General features: G+C 45.8%; 1 protein-coding gene across 4 annotated transcripts in view; it reads left to right on the forward strand.

The window, feature by feature from the left end:
• The first annotated feature begins 6338 nt into the window (after positions 1-6338).
• nudt12 (nudix (nucleoside diphosphate linked moiety X)-type motif 12) overlaps positions 6339-22055 on the forward strand; it is a 30989-nt gene continuing 15272 nt past the window's right edge. The window contains exons 1-4 of one of the 4 annotated variants that reach the window (XM_070865604.1): positions 6339-6425; positions 8585-8709; positions 12173-12394; positions 15273-15850. In XM_070865604.1, coding sequence (XP_070721705.1) covers positions 12189-12394; positions 15273-15850 — 784 coding nt within the window. In that variant the 5' untranslated portion in view covers positions 6339-6425; positions 8585-8709; positions 12173-12188. Of the gene's footprint in view, positions 6426-6518; positions 6720-7204; positions 7311-8584; positions 8710-12172; positions 12395-15272; positions 15851-22055 lie in introns of those variants that run through there. The other 3 variants (XM_070865791.1, XM_070865887.1, XM_070865701.1) reach the window with 3 other exon arrangements.

The following is a 22055-nucleotide window of genomic DNA, read 5'->3' on the forward strand; positions in this document are numbered from 1 at the left end:
GTTGAAAAAAAATCTGTTCTAAAATTAAACTATTCTAACTCACTAGAACTGGAGCAAACTAAATGCCGAGAATTGCAATTTCTAAGATGCTCCATTATAAACTAGTTGCTCCAAAAAAATAGGAGCAACTCAGGCCGAAACTTGAGCCCAATATCTCCACTTCCACACTTAGTTTGAGATAGCAGCTGAGGAGGTTGATGGAGTTAAGACGAAAGCTACCTCGGTGCTAGTGGGATCCAAAGAGAATGGCTTCAGTTTTGTTAACCGGATAATCCAGGATTTAATGTCATACAGGCAGTTGGAGTGTAGCAACAGCCTTGGATCAATAGAGTAAGTGCTGAGATAAAGCCAAGTGTCATTGGCATGTATGTGGAAATTGGACATATGCTCTGGATGATGTCATTGATAGGGAGCACATAAACATTAGAGTAGGAAACCAAGGATGGGTCCTGTGGGTTACTGTACAGACACTGCAGGAGACATTGGCTGTGACATGCACAAGTTCAAGGGAAGAAGTGGACTGCAGGGGAGATAATGTGGGAGATGAAGAAGCCAGTAGCATCAAAACTGCAGAGAGGTCACAAAGGGTGAAGAGTGACATCAAGATCAATGCCCCAGTCACACGAGCTTATTTGTAAATAATCAGTGTTATTCTCAGTACTGTTGATGGGACTCAAACTGGATTTAGAGTCTAGAACATAGTGGGGTGAAAAAAGTGGAAGCGTATGCAAGTTACCAACTACTCCATGACTTACTGAAAAGTAGTATTCATGAATTTAGATAATCCCAATCACCCTGTACATCATGAAAGGACCAGTTGCTTTTAATGAAAGGATAAAGTAAAGCTATAAAGCTGTAACATTTAGACAAATTGAAAGCCATGAGTTTGGAATTGAGGTGGGGTTTATAGTATTGATTGTAAACTCAATTCTTTGCATCATAATATCACACAGGTGGATTTGTCCCATTCAGTGCTAATCACTTTTCCGTAGCATCCCATTCCAATGGTGAACAGCTGGGTGAAGAAATAATTCCTGAAGTCTCTCTTAAACTTATTCAGAGGGACAAATTTAACTCATGAAAATGCCCTTTAGAAAGGTCTATGTGCAGTGAACTGCTTTTTCTTTCTGTGATAATATCTATTTAACCTGAAGTGAAACGTTTCAGCTTTCAAAATTATTTCTGATTTTCCTTCATTTCAATTAAAACTATTACTTTGTCTTACAAGGATTGTCCTCTTCCCCACCTCACCCTACCCTGTTAGCAATGCAGTCAGCCATGACAGATTTTAAAGAATGCAGGCTTTAGACAACAAGTCAGAGCGATGATATTGACATTTTAGCCATTCCATGTGAGCACTCAGCGAGCAGTTAGTTAGCTGTGGGCCTGTAAGGTGTTACATTGATGTTTTACAATAATTGTATCACAACCTGAGGGAAGGAACAAAAAGTATGAAAGGATGTACTAAACAGCATCGGATTTATCCCAATCCTTGCTAACATCTCCCTGGCCTTCAGACCAATGGTATTCTGGTCTCTGCCAATCACCACCTCATCCTTCAGTCCAGACTTTCTCATATGAGAGAAATGCCTGGCATCAACCCATGTAGTGTAGGGCCAGCTGCCTTTAACAAAGGTCATAACAAGCTTGTTCACTAAATATATTCAAAAAGGAGTTAGATGAGGTCCTTACTACTAAGGGGATCAAGGGGTATGGCGAGAAAGCAGGAATGGGGTACTGAAGTTGAATGTTCAGCCATGAACTCATTGAATGGCGGTGCAGGCTAGAAGGGCCGAATGGCCTACTCCTGCACCTATTTTCTATGTTTCTATGTTTTCCATTATCCTTAGGAGAGCTAATTGATTTTTCAGCAACTGCTACCTGCCCATCAGTGACTCCAGTCATTAACACCTCTGCAGTGACTGAGTAGAGACTGCAGTTCCACAGAGTTCTGATGGACTGCAAATCCAGTGAAAGATTAAATAATTTTTGGTTGTCAGCAGCTTCATCCTGTTACCATCATCATTCCACTCATACCCGTGATCTAATTCAACATTGGACTCCATTTCCACTGAACAAATCACTTCAGTAACACAAAACCACTTCAAAGTGATGCAGAGTCTACTACTGGTTTGACAGCAGAAGACAGGCTGGAATAACACCACCTCCAGTGGTATTCTTGTTTCTTGTTCCCTGTGAGAATGAAAGCAGGATGCAGACACATTGGGCAAACAAGGGAACAAAAATAAAGACAGCCTGTCAGGCAACTGTTTCGAGTCCTTTGTGCCTAAGGGATGTTAGCACCTGTCCATGTCAAACCCTGCTTTTTATTTTGTAAATTGTATTTCTTTGCAACTCCACAGTCTCAGGACACCGAAGCATGTTTATTGCTCAAGTATAATCAAAATAAATATATTTTCTCATTTACAATTAAGTTCTTGTGAAAATAGCATAAAGTAATAAGGCAATAATAACAGGGCAATTCATTATTTTCACACCAGCACACGAGGTTTTTGTTGGCACGCAAATGCTGCGATCAGCTCATTGGTGCAAAATATATTTTGTGGCATCTTCGAGTCCAAAGAAAAATGGCATGATTCCACAAGGCCATGAATGGTGATGACATCATCATTTCAGCCTTAGTTTATAAATACAACAGTTTCCCAAGGCATTTTACCACAGTCACCTTGAAATAGAATCAACTAGGGCATATTTTCCTGCAGGCCCACCCACATTTCCCAGAGCTGAATAGAGCAGCAACCCAGAGTCACCCCATGCAGAGCCTAATGCCAGCAGACAGGGCAGGATATTTAAGTGCAACTGCAGATCTGTGGCTGTGTGTCGATCCTCCAAGGTTGGGACCCCTGCTGATGGAGATCACAGCCTGAAGATCACAATTACCCATTAATATCCTGGAGGGGATAAAAAAAAATTAAATAAACATTTATCTGGCAATTTTCAGCTGTCTTCATACTCCTGTGGAACATCCAGTCAGTGGGGCTGGGAGAAAGTCACAGTGCTATGTTTCACTGGACACAGGAGCATTCAGTGAGAGTTCTTGCAAGAAAATGAGGCACAAACCCAGGAACATCCTGTTGTGCCTCATTTGATTCGGAACAATCGACCCGCTCTGACTACAGGAGCAGGACTAGCTGCACCCTGCAAGTCAGCTCTAATAACTACAGGGTATCACCTTTTTTAAATGCTGGGTGGGTCACATTACATGTGAAAATACATGGAAAAACTCCTATGTGATCTGATGAAAACAGAATCAACCAGAAATATTACCTGTGTCTCTTTCCACAGATGCTGTCAGACCTGCCCAGTGTCTCCAGCAATTTCTGTTTTTATAACAGGTTTGCAATCTCATTTCTGTCCAGTAGCTTGGTTTGCAGATGCCAGCAGCTGAGGTGCTTCCAGCACTTTCAACCTTTCCAAAGAAAATGGTGGGATACATCTCCTTTATTCCCTGGTGATTACAAAAAAATGGAAAATTAAGAAAGTAAAAGAAAAACAGTGTACCACAAAAAATAATCAGAATGGTAAAGAAGCTGTGAGAAAACAGATTTCGGCAGGGGGGGAAGGGGGCGGGGGGTCCATGACCAATGCCATTGAAAGTCACCTACATTGTGTACTACATGGTACAACACTCCAAGCATTATTGATTATATTGTCCTCATCTCCGTGAGCAACGCTGCGGGACGTCCGCTAATCTAAATACTGAGAATTGCATGTGACTATTCAAAAATGAGGTTAACTTCCTGTCATGTATCTTAAATTATTATATTACATTATTATGCAGAACTTAAGCACGCTGCTGGAGCCTCTCCACGTGCTACTCAGGAAGGGGCGAGATTGGTTTTGGGGGGACGCCCAGGAACGCGCCTTCAATAAGGCACGCAACCTTCTGTGTTCCAACAGTGTTTTGACTTTCTTTAATCCAGGTAAAAAGCTAGGTCTCACATGCGATGCGACAGCGTATGTGGTCGGGTGCATTTTGCAACATGTCAATAGTGCAGGCAAATTACAACCCATAGCTTATGCCTCCAGGTCACTTTCTCGGGCAGAGCGCGGGTACGGAATGGTAGAGAAGGAGGCGCTCGCGTGCGTGTACGATGTCAAAAAGATGCACCAATACCTTTTCGGGGCCAAGTTCGCGTGAGAAACCGACCACAAGCCCCTCACGTCCCTCCTATCCAAGAGCAACGCCTCGGCGTGAATTCAACGGTGGGCACTCATGCTGGCGTCCTACGACTATACCATAAGGCACAGACCAGGCACAAACAACTGTGCCGACGCACTCAGCAGGTTACCCCTGGCGACCATGGAAGGGTCTGACGAACAGGACTGTGAGATAGTCATGGCAATCAATGCCTTTGAGTCCACAGGTTCGCCCATGACGGCTCGCCAAATCAGAGCCTGGACGGCCAGCGACCCCACGTTATCCTTAGTAAAAAGATGTGTCCTAACCGGTGACTGGGCAGAGGCTGGCGATGCCTGGCCCGAGGAATTAAAACCCTTTCACAGGCGCATGCATGAGCTATCACGACAAGCAGACTTCCTGATGTGGGGCAGCCGAGTAGTCATGCCTCTGCGAGGCAGAGAGGCACTTGTCTGGGAGCTCCACCGCGAGCACCCGGGGATCGTTCTCATGAAGGCCATAGCCAGATCCCACATCTGGTGGCCTGGTATTGATGCAGACTTGGAGCTCTGCGTCCGAAGGTGCACCGTTTGTGCCCAACTCAGCAATGCCCCAGGGAGGCTCCCCTGAGCCCCTGGCCCTGGCCTACCAAACCGTGGTCGCAGGTGCACGTAGACTATGCAGGCCCATTCATGGGCAAACTGTTCCTCGTAGTTGTAGATGCATTTTCAAAGTGGATCGAATGCACCATTTTAAACTCAAGCACAACCTCCATCACTGTGGAGAGCCTCGCAACCATGTTTGCAACGTACGGAATCCCTGACATAATGGTCAGTGACAATGGTCCGTGCTTCACCAGCGCAGAATTCCAAGATTTTATAATTGACCCCGGCATAAATCACGTCAAGACGGCACCGTTCAAGCCAGCCTCCAACAGCCAGGCGGAGAGAGCAGTGCAAATCATTAAACAAGGCATGCTTAAAATCCAAGGTCCCACGCTGCAGGGTCGCCTGTCGCGACTGCTGCTGACATACAGATCTCGTCCGCACTCATTGACTGGGATCCCCCCCCCTCGCAACTGTTGATGAAAAGGACTTTAAAAACAAGGCTCTCATTAATCCTCCCAGACATGCTCGAAATCATTGAGGCAAAGCGCCGTAAGCTGACTGAGTACCATGACAGAAATTCAAGGGGGAGATGGAATGAGGTAGGGGACAAAGTGTTTGTACTAAACTATGGCAGGGGTCCCAAATGGCTTGCAGGGACAGTAACAGGCAAGGAAGGAAACTGGCTACTGGTAGTACACATGGACAATGGCAAAGCCTGACGGAGGCATGTAGACCAAGTCAAAAGTAGATTTACCAACAACACTGCGGAACCAGAGGCAGACTACAATGTGAAACTCGCACCACACCTGGTGGACAGACAGAGGGAACAACCTGAGGAAAGAGCAATCCCAACAGACAGCCCAGGCAAGTCAACAACAATCACACCAATCGAAACAGACAGCCCAGGCGAGATACCAGCAACCACACCCAAAGAAAAACAAACACCAAAGCAAACAACTGAACCACAACTCAGACGCTCCATGCGAGAGCGTAAACCACCTGAGAGACTGAACCTATAAAGACAATAAGACCTTGGGGGAGGGTGATGTCATGTAGCTTACATTATTATATATAACTGTATCCTAACATGCTATACATGACTGTAATAAAATATGATCTGTAACCACCAGCATACCTTACCACCAGGGGTGCACTTGCAAGGGCCAGGTATACAAGGACAGGTCTCAGGCAAGTGCAGCATTCCAGAGCTGTGAAATAAAGGTGCAGGTCCAGAGTGACCTTGACTTGTGTGAATCTGTACTGAGGGGACAGGACTTTACACTTCCAGTCTTCAAATGTGTAATCAAAGGGACTCTGTTACTGCGAGTAATGGAAATGAGGAAGTTCAATCGCAAGAACTACAATTCCCTTAATGCAAAGACGAACGAATCACAGAAGGCAGCCATTCGGCCTGTCGGGTCCGTGCCGACAAACTCCAAGTAGTAAAATTATTTCATTTCAGAGGACAAGATTTTCACTTATTTCTTTTAATGCAGATAAACCTCGATTTTTTTTTAAATAAAAGTTTTAAATTTCAGCGGGCGGATATTGTTGCGAAATGCACAAAGTCCGCAGACCTGCAGGAGCGAGCTACGACCTGGGGAAGCTGGTGCTGCCGGTCTCACATTGAGGCACCGACCGCTCCCCAACCTGACGCGTCGGATCTGCTTTTGGTTGTAAGTCCGCACGCCTTCTCTTGCAGCTGTGACCATTTAACAGACCGGGACTTGGACCGCGGCTCGTGCTCCGGGACCGCGTTCCATGTGTCCACTGCCAGCTGTCCTTGAAGGGGAGTGAGCCACTTTGATTAGGTTTCCTTATTATTGTTCAAAAGGGCGCAGGTGGTAGCATCTCAGACTGAGGGTGAAGACAACATGCCTTATTTCTGCGTGATTACAGTCCAGGAATTCAATCCCTTTTACCGCCAGTAACCCGGCGGGGTAAACTGAAGTTTTGGCAGTTGCAGAAAGGTATTGATCAAATAAAGACGGGAGTCCTTTAAGACAAGGGTTGCTTAATCAATTGGTGAGACGGAGAGGATAACCTTGGCATCTATCGCTCCTGCATTGCAGAATACGGGCGTGTCTCTATAAAGAGCCAAATTTTATTACGAACAAGGTGTATTTTTAATACAAATACGTGGGTGTGATTTCAAGACTTTTTCTTCCATGTTGAATCATGTGGCGAATCGTATACTCAACTTGTCATCCTGCACTGATTCAGTTCTGTTTAGCTTCCCAGCAGGCAGCTTTTGTGTCTCAGCAGAAGGATAATAAACCGGACTCTCTCTCCATGCCCACCCCAAGCATGGAGTAAATAGAGGAGGCTTCAAGGCAATGAGTACAGATGCTGGAAGTCTGAAGTATAAACAGAAAATACTGGAAACACTTAGCAGGTCAGCCAGTATCTGTGGAGAAAGGAAACTAGGGTTAGCATTTCAGGCTATCACCCATCATCATCATCATCAGTCCCTCGGAATCGAGGAAGACTTGCTTCCATTCCGGAAGTGAGTTATTTGGTGGCTGGACAGTCCAATACGAGAGCCACAGACACTGTCACAGGTGGGACAGATAGTCGTTAAGGGAAAGCTTGGGTGGGACAGGTTTGTCACTCGCTCTTTCTGCTGCCTGTGCTTGATTTCTGCATGCTCTCAGCGTTGAGACTTGAGGTGCTCAGCGCCCTCTCGGATGCACTTCCTCCACTTAGGGCGGTCTTGGGCCAGGGCCTCCCAGGTGTCAGTGGTTTATCAGGGAGGGTTTGAAGGTGTCCTTGTAGCGTGTCCGCTACCCAGCTTTGGCTCGTTTGCCGTGAGGGAGTTCCGAGTAGAGCACTTGCTTTGGGAGTCTCGTGTCTGGCATGCGGACTATGTGGCCTGCCCAGTGGAGCTGATCGAGTGTGGTCAATGCTTCAATGCTGGGGATGTTAGCCTGAAAGAGGACGCTGATGTCGGTGCACCTGTCCTCCCAGGGGATTTGTAGAATCTTGCGGAGACATCGTTGGTGATATTTCTCCAGCAACTTGAGGTGTCTGCTGTACATGGTCCATGTATCTGAGCCATATAGGAGGGCGGGTATTACTACAGCCCTGTAGACCATGAGCTTGGTGGCAGTTTTGAGGGCCTGGTCTTCACCACTCTTTTCCTCAGGTGGCCGAAGGCTGCACTGGCGCACTGGAGGCGGCGTTGGATCTCGTCATCGATGCCTGCTGTTGTTGATAGGAGGCTCCTGAGATATGCGAAGTGGTCCACGGTATCCAGGGCCATGCCGTGGATCTTGATAGCTGTGCTGTGCGGTGAGGACAGTCTGGTGGAGGACCTTTGTCTAGCATAAGGCCCATGATTTTGTACGCCTCAGTAAATACGTCGACTATGTCCTGGAGTGCAGCCTCTGTATGTGCACAGGCGCCATCCATGTACTGTAGCTCGACGACAGAGGTAGGGGTGGTCTTGAATCTGGCCTGGAGATGGCGCAGGTTCCCACTAGTTCTGTAGTTTAGTTCCACTCCAGTGGGGAGCTTGTTGACTGTGAGGTGGAGCATGGCGACGAGAAAGATTGAGAAGAGGGTTGGGGAGATGACGCAGCCCTGTTTGACCCCGGTCCGGATGTGGATTGGGTCTGTGATGAATCTGTTGGTAAGGATCACGGCCTGCATGTTGTCGTGAAGCAGGCGGAGGATGGTGACGAACTTTTGGGGGCATCCGAAACGGAGGAGGACGCTCCATAGACCCTCACAGTTGACAGTGTCAAAGGCCTTTGTAAGGTCGAAGAAGGCGCTATTCTCTGCATTTTTCCTGTAGCTGTCGTGCTGCAAAAATCATGTCTGTTGTGCCCCGTAGGGATGAAATCCGTCCTGTGACTCCGGGAGGAGCTCCTCGGCCACAGGAAGAAGACGGTTGAGGAGGACTCTAGCGACGACTTTCCCAGTGGCTGATAGCAGGGAGATTCCTCTGTAGTTGCCGAGGTAAGACTTGTCCCCTTTTTTAAAGATGGTCACGATTACTGCATCTCTGAGATCACCTGGCATGCTCTCCTCCCTCCAGATAAGAGAGATGAGATCGTGTATTCGCGTCAGCAGTGCCTCTCCGCCATACTTCAATGCCTCAGCAGGGATTCAGTCCGCACCTGTAGCTTTGTTGTTTTTAAGCTGTCTTATGGCTTTTTTTACCTCGTGCAGTGTTGCTGTCTCACTGAGGTGGCGTAGGTAGCATGCTGCGGGATGGAATCGAGAACACTCGAGTCAAAGGCATAGTCTCGATTTGAAGAGATCTTCGAAGTGCTCCTTCAAGCGGGCCCTGACTGCCTCGGTGTCCTTGATGAGTGTTTCCCCGTTCTTGGCCAGCAGTGGGGCGGGGCCTTGGTTGTTTGGCCCGTGGGTGGCCTTGACTGCGATGAAGAATCCTCGCACATCATGGTTGTCGGCCAGTTGCTGTATCTCCTGTGCTTTCTTCTTCCACCTGTTCTTTAGGTCCCGGGTTATTTGTTGGACCTCAGCCTTGAGCCGTCTGTAATGCTGCTTTGCTGCTCCCGCATTGGGTTATTGTTGTTTAAGGCTCGGAAATGTCCTGCGCTTGCGATCTATTAGCTCTTGGATCTCCTGATCATTCTCATCAAACCAGTTCTGGTGTCTCCTGGTTGAATAACCGAGTGTCTCTTTGCGGGCACTGGTTATGGAGGCCTGGAGGGCAGACCAAACGCTGTGGGCATTCTGCGTCTCGGGGTTGTCAAGGCACGCCAGGTTAGCTGTGAGGCGCTGGCTGTATAGGGCTCTCTTAGCTGGGTCCTTAAGTGCTCCGGCATTGACTTTTTCGCGGCATTGCTTCTGCTGCCCCCACTGCTTTGGGGCTGTATTGATGTCGATGATGGATCGGATTAGGCGGTGGTCCATCCAGCAGTCGTTGGCTCCTGTCATGGCGAGGGTGATTCGCACATCCTTGCGATCCCTGGCTCGGACAATGACATAGTCGAGCAGGTGCCAGCGCTCGGAGCGATGATGTTGCCATGATGCCTTGTATTTGTCCCTCTGGTGGAACAAGGTGTTGGTGATGACAAGTTCGTGCTCTTGACATTTTGTCAGGAGTAGGGTACCACTGGAGTTGGCTTTCTCTACCCACTCTCTGCCAATCACGCCCCCCCCAGAGGTCTGTGTCCTTGCCAACCCTGGCGTTGAAGTCACCGAGGAGGATCAGCGGGGACGCAGGATAGGGATTTTTCGAGGTTGGTGAAAAACCCTCTTTGGCCTCATCAGTTGCATCGAGTGTTGGGGCGTACGCACTGATGACTGTGGCACACTGGTTCCGGGATAGGGTGAGTCGAAGAGTCATGAAGCGTTCGTTAGCCCCGCAGGGGGAGTCTTTGAGGCGGTCAACCAGCTTGTTTTTGATGGTGAAGCCAACTCCGTGGAGGCGGCGTTCTTCCTCTGGTTTCCCTTTCCAGAAGAAGGTGTAACCTCCACCTTGTTCCTTGAGCTGGCCTTCCCCTGCCTGCCGGGTCTCGCTTAAGGCGGCGATGTCGCTATCAAAGCATCCAAGTTCCCGGGCAACTATGGCGGTGCGGCATTCTGGCCTGTTGCTGTTGGGGTTGTCCATGAGGGTCCTGACGTTCCAGGTCCCGAACTTCATGTTAACGGTGTAGAAGATGCCTGTGCGTGAGTTCTTTTAACGTGGGGTGGTCGTTGCACACCGGTCACCACACGGGCTTAGCTGAGCAAGGTCTTGATCCAGTGGCAAGGGGGTCCAAGACGACTGGAGACCAGGCACTGCTATATGGGCCTAGTTGCCTATGGCGAGGTGTTGGCCGCAGGCTCAGCGCTGGGTAGCGCCCTTGGTAGTAGGTGATCCGAGGCCTGATTGGGAGTGTTAGTGGCCCACTGGGTTCAGGGTGGGAGGGCAGTGGGGCACAGCCATGATTTCACCCCCGCCCCCCATCAGAACCGGAAGATGTTACAGATGAACACCTTGTAAAGCGGGACAGGGCAAGGGGAAATGAGCACATACGCAAAACCTGTAAAGTGATTAGTTGAGAACAAGAGATGATAAAATGACGTGATATTAGAGTAAGCTAAAAAGAGGCACAACGAGAAATTACAGAAATATAACCATATATATATATATATACATGCGCACACACACGAGACCCAGAGTGGGAGGCAAACATATGCAATCTAGCAGGTTCCAGTGGCCTAGGAATATAGTGGAAGAAAAAAAGCACGTAGACACCAAGGGCGCTGCCTATCCTACCTGCCATGTACTGAAAGGTGATCCCCATCTCATGCACCAACCCACAACCTCCATCAGTCCTGGAAGCACTATACACCCATCCTACATTACCAGCCCCTGCTCTCCAAAAGAAAACGGGAGCTGTGGTTAAGGTCTGAAGTTGTTAAAGTCAATATTAAGGCCAGATGACTGCAAAGTGCCTTGTAGAAGGATGGGGTGCTCTTGCTCGAGCTTTATTGGAACAGTGTAGAAGGCCAAGGACAAAGGTCAGAGTGAGAATATAACGGATAATTAAAGTGGCAAGCGACCGGGGCTCTGGGTCGCATTTGCGGACGTAACGGGTGTTCAGCAAAGTAGTCACCCAATTTGGTCTCCCCAATATGGAGCAGGCCACATAATGAGCAGTGAACACAGTATACTAGGTTGGAAGAAGTACAAGTAAATCACTGTCTGCCCCAGAGGTCATTTGCTATTTATGGCATGAGTGGTAAACCAAAGGTGATGAAGTAATGAGAAAATTGCATTAGCTTGTCACACCAGTTAACTAAAGTTGTGACATCACTGTTCTAAGCTTTCTGTTTGTACAGCAGAGTTTTTAAATGACATAATTTATTTATTGAGACCATATAGAGAATATTGATGTTTATTAATTGTTTCTATATACTTTAATATATTGATCTTTAATGGGTGGTTTGTATCTTTTTTTGTAAAGCTTTTGATTCAGATACATAGGCAAATTACAAATATAAACTACAAAATAGTCATTTATAGTAATTAATGTTTTAAAATTTTAAAAAAGGACAGAGTCAGCGTGTTAAAAGCGTTGCATGCACAATGTACCGATCAAAGAGTATTAATGAAATAAAAATAGAAAATGCTGGAAATACACAGCAGGTCAGTCAATATTTAGGTTAACTCTTTTTGTGTGACCTGTCATCATAACTAGAGATGAATAGCTCTGATGAAAGGATAATACTTCAGGTAAGACCTATCATTGTATTTCTCATATTTTCAGCTTTTAATTCATACTTCTAGCATTTGTGTTTTTCTTTTCATAAATAATTATTACTGCTCATCAACAAAAAAAATGTTAGCCTTTGTATTTTTTAAGTATTTATAAATTCCATATTCCTCACATTAATTCCTCATATACAACAGTCTACATTATCCATATTGAATGTAATTTGCTCATTATGTATACTTTGCCAGGTAAAACAAAATAAAGATGGCGGAGGCTGAAAACAATCCTAAGAAAGAAATGGTCACCCAGTTCCACGATAATGCAGCTAAAGGAGATGCAGCAAAATTGTCTGCTATGCTAAATTATTCCATCTCTCTCATCGATAAAGTGGATGAGAAGGGCTGGACCGCCTTGATGTACGCTAGCAGGAATGGACATTTCGAGGTGGTTCAGCTGCTTCTTGAAAAAGGGTAAAGAAGCAATCTTTAATGAATAGTTTGAGTAATCTCTCAGAACTATAGCTAAGTACAATACAATAGATGTACCGTAGCTCGGCTTGCTGATTCACATTAGATAAAGGGAGTCAGGTATTGTATAACTTTGTAATTCACTTTATTACAGTGAAAATTAAATCAAGATACAAGAATCCTAGAACAGCATCTAAGGGTCAATCTTTTACTTGGCTTGTAGCACAAATTGTGCACAGCCCATGACATTCCATATACAAACTAAGAAAAAATCCTTGTTTTAAAAACTGCTGTTATGGCTAATAATCATATTACACAGTTCTTCTGAACTTCTTGCAATCTCTGAGCTTAAAATGCAAAAATTGTCTTTTTAAAGTTACAAATTAGCATTGATAAGTATTTTTGAAGAGATAATTGAATAGCAGTAATGAGCATATAGTTGTATATTAGGACAGCAACTTGATTATAAGTTCTGCCTGCAATCTTGGTCTTCAAGCCTGCTTTCAACAATCCTAGTGGTTTTTTTTTACTTGCAATTTTCTCTTTCCTCTTGAAGGCATTGATTTCTCACTAGGTATGTTTCCAGCGGTGCCAAGCACCATATAGTAGCTTGCCTAGGTCGCAATTATTCATGAGTGAGGCTTGACAGTGAGCGTTGGCAGCTTATTCGGTATTGGGAACATTGCTGCACTATCTGCAGCTGAGTCCATGAATGCAAATTTCCACATTATAGAGATTAGAATGTGGGAACACCTGGGCAATTCGCTGCTGCCAAACCCATGTGCACTGATGCCAATTCGAACACTCCTGTTGCTGCCCTGGCTGAGACCAGCTAACTCAGCACGGACTGGGAATGAAAGCTAGGAATTTCTTTCTTTGTGCTATTCATTAGATAAATTTGCAGAACCATTGGGGAGCCCACAACATACTCCATGACTATATATGGATTATTGCTTACACTAATTGATTTATAGGGCTGGAAATTGCCCTTCGCCCGATTGGGGGCAGTATGAAATGTATCCCAGGCTTCAGGTGTGGTGCCAGAGGACTGGAGGACTGCTAATGTGGTACCTTTGTTTAAGAAGGGAGAAAGGGATAGACCAAGTAATTACAGGCCAGTCAGCCAAACCTCTGGTGGGAAAATTATTGGAAAAAATCCTGAACAGGATAAATCTTCATCTAGAAAGACACTGATTAATCAAGGACAGTCAGCACGGAATTAAGGGAAGGTCGTGTCTGACTAACTTGATTGAATTTTTCGAGGAGGTAACCAGGAGGGTCGATGAAGGCAAAGCATATGGTGCAGTGCATATGAATTTTAGTAAAGCTTTTGATAAGGTCCCACATGGCAGACTGGTCACAAAAGTAAAAGCCCATGGGATCCAGGGCAAAGTGGCAAGTTGGATCCAAAATTGGCTCAGAGGCAGGAATAAAGGGTAATGGTTGATGGGTGTTTTTGTGACTGGAAGGATGTTTCCAGTGGGGTTCTGCAGGGCTCAGTGCTAGGTCCCTTGCATTTTGTGATATACATCAATGATCTATACTTGAATATAGGGAATATGATTAAGAAGTTTGCAGATGATACTAAAATCGGCTGTGTGGTTGATAATGAAGAAGAAAGCTGCGGACTGCAGGAAGATATCAATCAACTGGTCAGGCGGGCAGAACAGTGGCAAATGGAATTTAATTCGGAGAAGTGTGTGGTAATGCATTTTGGAAGGGCTAACAAGGAAAGGGAATACATATTAAATGGTAGGATACTGAGAAGTGTAGAGGAACAAAGGGATCTTGGAGTGCATGTCCACAGATCCCTGAAAGTAGCAGGTCAGGTAGATCAGGTGGTTAAGAAGGCATACGGAATGCTTGCCTTTATTAGCCGAGGTATAGAATGCAAGAGCAGGAGGGTTATGCTTGAACTGTATAAACGCTGGTTAGGCCACAGCTGGAGTACTGCGTGCAGTTCTGGTCACCACATTACAGGAAGGAAGTGATTGCACTGGAGAGGGTACAGAGGAGATTTACGAGGATGTTGCCGTGAGTGGAGAATCTTAAGCTATGTGGACAGATTAGATCGGCTGGATTTGTTTTCATTGGAACAGAGGAGGCTGAGGAGGGGCCTCATTGAGGTGTATAAAATTATGAGGGGCCTAGATATAGTGGATAGAAAGGGCCTATTTCCATTAGCAGAGAGGTCAACAACCGGGGGCATAAATTTAAAGTAATTGGCAGAAGGTTTAGAGGAGATTTGAGGGGAAATTTCTTCACGCAGAGGGTTGTGGGGTTCTGGAGCTCACTGCCTGAAAGGGTGGTAGAGGCAGAAACCCTCACCACATTTAAAAAGTACTTGGATGTGCACCTGAAGTGGCGTAATTTGCAGGGTTACGGACCTAGAGCTGGAAAGTGGGATTAGGCTGGATAGCCTCTTGTTGACCGGCGCAGATACGATGGGCCGAAATGGCCTCCTTTCGTGCTGTAAACTTCTATGATCCTATGAACATTCCGGGGATTAGGTCTTCCTGCGCCCGGCCCAGAAGTCCCACCCCCAACATGCAATTGGGCTGTGCACCCATCAAAGGAAGCAGAGCAGTATTTCCAGAGGCGCTAACGGGGCTACAAAAGGGACAATTGTTCCCCCATTGTCCCTTGCTGTTTTGACCAAATCAGCATAACGCAATCCAGGTTAAAACATTTTAGCAATCACCAGCAAATATATGGTATATCTCCTGTTGTTAACCACCAAATAATGTGCTGACAACATCACTTTTTATTTGAAAGCTAGCTTGTAACTTTTTAAAAAGACATGGTTTGGAAACTTACAGTCAGAGCCCTGTCTATCTAAATCTAATTTTGTGCACTGTACACTTTTTTCTTTTTTGTCTAGCTGCGACAGGTCTATTTCAAGTAATTCAGGACAAACAGCACTGAATGTTGCAAAATTCTGGGGACACAAACACGTTGCTGATTTGTTGGCAAATTCTAAAGCTGGTGCTAGTTCACGAATGTGGCATGATGGCCCAGAAGAGAGTGAAAATTATTTCAGCAGAACTTTGCTTAATAGACTGAGTGAAAAAAGAAGCAATTCTAATTGGTTAAAAACCAAACAGATTCAACCAACCACTGTCTACATTTTGTTTTCCAATTTAAATCCATTGGTTATTTCAGCAAAATATGAAGATTCCAGAAAAATAGACATCCACCTCTGTAGATTGCAGTACGAAGATGTAGAGCAGCTCTTGGCCAAACCAGAAGTCACTTCTATTTTCCTTGGAGCAGAGCTGCAGAGGAGCAATTCTGGGTCTCATGTGGTGGACACTGCCTTCGCTGATGACGGGCTTCTTGCTTGGTTTGCATTAAATGCAGATTATGTTGCTGCAGAGAAATTTAGGGTTAAATACCCAGATTGTTGCTTTCTCCAGGCACTCATACCACATATATTGAACTTAAATGAGGAGGAAGCTGGTGAGTATTAAAGCATTTCAGTACTGAATTGCAGTCTGGAGCCTATGGCTATTAATAGGAAGAATGTCCACCCATTGGCCAAGTTTGCTTAGTCTGAGTTTTAATTTGCATTATTTTCGATCAGTAAATTTACAAAAAAATGTTTTAGTTAAGTACATTTAAAAGCACAGAATGAGTAAAGGCTATGAACTCAAACCATTTCAACCTCCTGAGGATAGGTTCTGCAAAGTTTCTCACTGACCCTCCCAAAAGTTATTTGAAGCTTGATTTCTGTGTGATATATTTGCCAGTTGTCTTCCTTGGTATGACATTTCAATGGGACCAAAACCCAGAGCCCAACATGTTCCATAAGTCAATTGATTAAATTTTTTCTATTTTATTCTTATAACCCTCAACTTCATTCCTAAACAGATATTTGTCCAGCTCTTTCTTGGTAGGCATTTATGGATACAGGATTAACTATTGTATCTGGGAGTCTATTCCATCTCTCACACATGCAAAACTTAGAGGAGGGGATTCTCCTCATCTGGACATTTTTAAAAACATGTTCATTTTATACTTATGCTTATGCTCTCCAGTTCTGCATTCATGGTCCAAAAGAAATGATTTTTCAATCTGTGTTCAACATTTTAAAAATCTGGCCTATATTTTCTCTTTTCACTAATGAAAACTAGTTCACTTCCACTACATGTGATTGTTATGGGATAAAGATTACTTCAGTAAGAGGGATCATGAACACTCATGAAAACATTTTACATTTATAGTTTGAAGTTGTGCATTAACAGAGTTTTTATGGGCCTTATTCAATCCACCGTCCTTGTAAATTATTAATATTATACTTAGAACATAAACATTTTTTAGACCCTCTTTTGAAGATTAGTTTTATGGCTTAAGTTCAGTCTTATCCAGTTCTTGATTCATAACCGTCTCCTTTACTAGGAATCTGCTGAGTGTTCAGTGCTTCAGTCAATTACACATTCCTTGCAGAATGCTTAAATGCTTTTTGATGCCCATAGCTTTTTAAAGGTGTAGCACCCCTAGGTTGTTAGTAATAGAATCAATAATGCATGAACACTTAAAAAATCATTTAAAACAAGTAGCATTGTTGCTCCAGGGGCCATTGCATACTCACATCATTTCCCAGGCATCCCATGGTACAGTGACAGATATAATGGGCTCACAATCATGAAGACAGTGGAAAAGAAAATCAGGCACCGTGCATAATGGGCAACCAATTCGCAATGAGTCCATTTCACGCTACTGGCGAGGACCAATTTCACCATCAATGTTCCATTGCTGGGTGCTAACATCCTTCATCTTGGGCATTTAAATTAAAAAAATGAGATTTCACTGTTGATTTAAAAACTTTAGTTAGACCCAAGATAGCCTTATAAAAACAGATAATGCTGGAAACACTCAACAGGTCAGGCAGCATCTGTGAAGCAAGAAACATCAGGTTAATATTTCAGGTCGGTGATCTTTGTCAGAAGTGGAAGATGTTACAGATGCCAGTGAGGAAAAAGGGGGCAGGAAAGGAAAACAGAAGAGGTCTGAGATTGGGTGAAGGGCAGGAGATAATTCAATGACAGTTGTTGTGTTGGTGCAAGGCAAAAGGAGGTGATAATCAGAGAAATTAGAGAAACAAAAGATGTGTCCAGAGGTTGTGCGAATAGCTACAGCAGAATAGCAGAGAGAGAGAAGCTTGGACAATCTGGCAAAGCGGAGAAGGCCCCCATGGGCCAGAAAGGTGGGTAAACACCAGGGATCACCATCCTCATGTTAATCATTTGCCCTCCACCCAATCACATACATTTTTCTTTTCATGCCTCCTTTTCCCTGTCTCTGTACCCACTTATTAGCTGTTCATCTGTAACCTCTTCCAGTTCTCAAGAAAGGTCATCGACCTGAAAGATTAACCCTCTGGGTATGTACTAATTTTCCCACCTCCTTTTCCTTTGCTCTGTTCCTCTTTATAAGCTTTTAATCTGTAATCTATAATATCTTCCAGTTCTGACAAAGGGTCATAGATCTGAAATGCTAACCCTACTTTCTTTTCCCCACAGATCTGCTGAATGTTTTCAGCATTTTCTGTCTTTATTTCAAGATTTCCAGCATTTGCAGTATTATACGTTCTAAGTTAATTCAGAGACTAGGGTCCTGAACTTAAGGAAAGGTAACTTTGATGGTCTGAGATGTGATTTGGCTAGAATAGACTGGCGAATAATACTTAAAGGGTTGACAGTGGATAGGCAATGGCAGACATTTAAAGATCATATGCATGAACTTCAACAATTGTACATCCCTGTCTGGAGTAAAAATAAAATGGGGAAAGTGGCTCAGCTGTGGCTAACAAGGGAAATTAGGGATAGTGTTAAATCCAAGGAAGAGGCATATAAATTGGCCAGAAAAAGCAGCAAACCTGAGGACTGGGAGAAATTTAGAATTCAGCAGAGGAGGACAAAGGGTTTAATTAAGAGGGGAAAAATAGAGTATGAAAGGAAGCTTGCTGGGAACATAAAAACTGACTGCAAAAGCTTCTATAGAAATGTGAAGAGAAAAAAATTAGTGATGGCAAATGTAGGTCCTTACAGTCAGAATCAGGTGAATTTATAATGGGGAACAAATAAATGGCAGACCAGTTTAACAAATCATCCATCATAGGCAGTCCCTCGGAATCAAGGAAGACTTGCTTTCACTCCCAAAGTGAGTTCTTTGATGGCTGACCAGTCCGATACGAGAGCCACAGACCCTGTTACAGGTGGGACAGACATTTGTCGAGGGAAGGGGTCGGTGGGGCTGGTTTGCTGCGCGCTCCTTCCACTGCCTGTGCTTGGCCTCTTCATGCGCTTTGTGTTGGGACTCGAAGCGCTCAATGCCCTCCCGGATGTACTTTCTCCGCCTCGGGCAGTCTTCGGCCAGGGTCTCCCAGGTGTCAGTGGTGATGTCGCACTTTACCAGGGAGGTTTTGAGGGTGTCCTCATAACGTTTCTGCTGTCCTCCTTTGGCTCGTTTACCATGAAGGAGCTCCGCATAAAGCATTTGTTTAGGGAGTCTCGTATCTGGCATACGAACTATGTGGCCTGCTCAGCGAAGCTGATCGAGTGTGGTCAGTGCTTCAATACTGTGGATGTTAGCCTGGTCAAGGACACTGATGTTGGTGCGCCTGTCCTCCCAGGGGATTTGCAGGATTTTGCGGAGACATCGTTGGTGATATATCTCCAGCGCCTTGAGGTGCCTTCTATACATCGTCCATGCCTCAGATCCATACAGGAGGGCGGTTATTACTACAGCCCTGAAGACCATGAGCTTGGTGATAGGTTTGAGGGCCTGGTCTTCAAACACTCTTTTCCTCAGACAGCCAAAGGCTGCACTAGCGCACTGGAGGCGATGTTGAATCTCTGCATCAATGTCTGCCTTTGTTGATGAGAGGTTCCCGAGATATGGTAAATGGTCCTCTGTTGTCCAGGGCCACGCCGTGGATCTTGATGATTTGGAGGGTAGTGCTGAGCGGCGGTGACAGGCTGGTGAGGACCTTTGTCTTACAGATGTTAAACAGAAGGCCCATGTTTTCATATGCCTCAGTGAATACATTGATTATATCCTGGAGTTCAACCTCTGAATGTACGCATATGCAGGCGGCGTCCGCATACTGCAGCTCAACGACAGAGGTTGGGGTGATCTTGAACCTGGCCTGGAGGCGGCGTAGGTTAAACAGCTTCCCACTGGTTCTGTAGTTTAATTCCACTCCAGCGAGGAGCTTGTTGACTGTGAGGTGGAGCATGGTGGCGAGGAAGATTGAGAAGAGTGTTGGAGCGATGAAGCAGCCCTCTTTGACCCTGGTCCGGACGTGGATTGGGTCTGTAATGGATCCGTTGGTAAGGATCACGGCCTGCATGTCATCGTGAAGTAGGCAAAGGATGTTGACAAACTTTTGGGGGCATCCAAAACGAAGGAGGACGCTCCATAGACCCTCACGGTTGACAGTGTCAAAGGCCTTTGTAAGATCGAAAAAGGCCATGTATAAGGGCTGGCGCTGCTCCCTGCATTTTTCCTGCAACTGTCGCGCTGCAAAGATCATGTCTGTTGTGCCTCATCGGGGACAAAATCCGCATTGTGATTCCGGGAGGAGCTCCTCGGCCATAGGGAGAAGACGATTGAGGAGAACTCTAGCGACAACTTTCCCAGTGGCTGATAGCAGGGAGATTCCCCTGTAGTTGCCACAGTTGGACTTGTCCCCTTTTTAAAAAATGTTCACAATCGCTGCATCTCTGAGATCTCCCGGCATGCTCTCCTCCCTCGAGATGAGAGAGATGAGATCATGTATCCGCGCCAACAGCGCCTCTCCGCCATACTTTAACACCTCAGCAGGGATTCCATCCGCACCAGTAATCTTGTTATTCTTCAGCTGTTTTATGGCTTTGCCTACCTCGTGCAACGTTGGAGTTTCACTGAGTTGGTGGCGGGTCTCATGCTGCGGGATGGAGTCAAGAACACTCGAGTCAAAGGCAAAGTCTCGATTGAGGAGATCTTCAAATTGCTCCTTCCATCGGGCCCTGATAGCCTCGGTGTCCTTGATGAGTGTTTCCCCGTTCTTGGCCAGGAGTGTGGTGGGGCCTTGGGAGTTTGGACCCTAGGTGGCCTTGACTGCAATGAAGAATCCTCACATATCGTGGCTGTCGGCCAGTTGCTGTATTTCCTGTGCTTTCTCCATCCACCACCTGTTCTTTAGGTCCCGGGTTTTTTGTTGGACCTGAGCCTTGAACCATCTGTAATGTTTTGCAGCTCTCGAGTTGGGTTGTTGCTTGAGGCTCAGAAATGCTTTGCGCTTGCGATCTATTAGTTCTTTCGAGCTCCTGATCATTTTCCTCAAACCAGTCCTGATGTTTTCTGGTTCAGTGACCAAGTGTCTCTTCACAGGCACTGGTTATAGAGGCTTGGAGGGCAGACCAAGTGCTATGGGGATTCAGCATCTCAGGGTCATCAAGGCACGCCAGATAGGCTGTGAGACACTGGCTGTATAGGGCTCTCTTAGCTGGGTCTCTAAATGCCCCGGCATTAACTTTTTTGCGGAACTGCTTCTGTTGTCCCCTCTGCTTTGGGGAAATGTTAATGTTGATGATGGATCGGATTAGGCGGTGGTCTGTCCAGCAGTCGTCAGCTCCTGTCATGGCACGGGTGATGCGCACATCCTTGCGATCCCTGGCTCGGACGATGACATAGTTAAGCAGGTGCCAGTGTTTAGAGCGAGGGTGTTGCCACGATGCCTTGTATTTATCCCTTTGGCGGAACAGGGTGTTGGTGATGAGGAGTTCATGTTCTAGACATTTTGTCAGGAGTAGGGTACCGCTGGAGTTGGCTTTCCCTACCCACTCTCTGCCAATCACGCCTCCCCAGAGGGCTGTGTCTTTGCCGACCCTGGAATTAAAATCACCCAGGAGGATCAATTTGTCCCCCGTGGGGACGCGGGACAAGGATGTCTCGAGATTGGAATAAAAACCATCTTTAGCCTCATCCGTTGCATCGAGTGTAGGGGCATACGCACTGATGACTGTGGCAAATTGGTTCCAGGATAGGGTAATACGAAGAGTCATGAAGCGTTTGTTAACCCCACAGGGGGAATTCTTTGAGGCAGTCGACCAACTCATTCTTGACGGCAAAGCCGACTCCATGAAGGCGGTGTTCTGCCTCTGGTTTCCCTTTCCAGAAGAAGGTGTAACCTCCACCATGTTCCTTCAAATGGCCTTCCCCTGCCCGCCGGGTCTCACTTAGGGCAGCGATGTCAATGTCAAAGCGTCTGAGTTCCCGGGCAACTATGGCGGTGCGGCATTCCGACCTGTTGTTGTTAGGATTCTCCATGAGGGTCCTGGCATTACAGGTCCAGAACTTCATACTGACGAAGTGGAAGATGCCTGTGCGTGAGTTCTTTTACGTGGGGTGGCCGCTGCACATCGGTAACCACACGGACTTAGCTGAACAAGGTCTTGGTCCAGTGGCAAGGGGGTCCAAGACAACTGGAGACCAGGCACAGCTCTATAAGCCTAATTGCCTACGGCGAAGTATTGGCCGCAAGCTCAGCACCGAGTAGTGCCATTGATGGTAAATGGTCCAAGGCTTGGTTGGGGGACAGGCATTAGGAAGGTGACTTCCAAAGTTATTTTAAAAGTTAATAAAGATTCCCAATTTATTTTAAAAGTTTCTAAGAGTT

The sequence above is a fragment of the Pristiophorus japonicus genome, chromosome 1, assembly GCF_044704955.1.
Source record: "Pristiophorus japonicus isolate sPriJap1 chromosome 1, sPriJap1.hap1, whole genome shotgun sequence".
Classification (NCBI taxonomy): Eukaryota; Metazoa; Chordata; class Chondrichthyes; family Pristiophoridae; genus Pristiophorus; species Pristiophorus japonicus.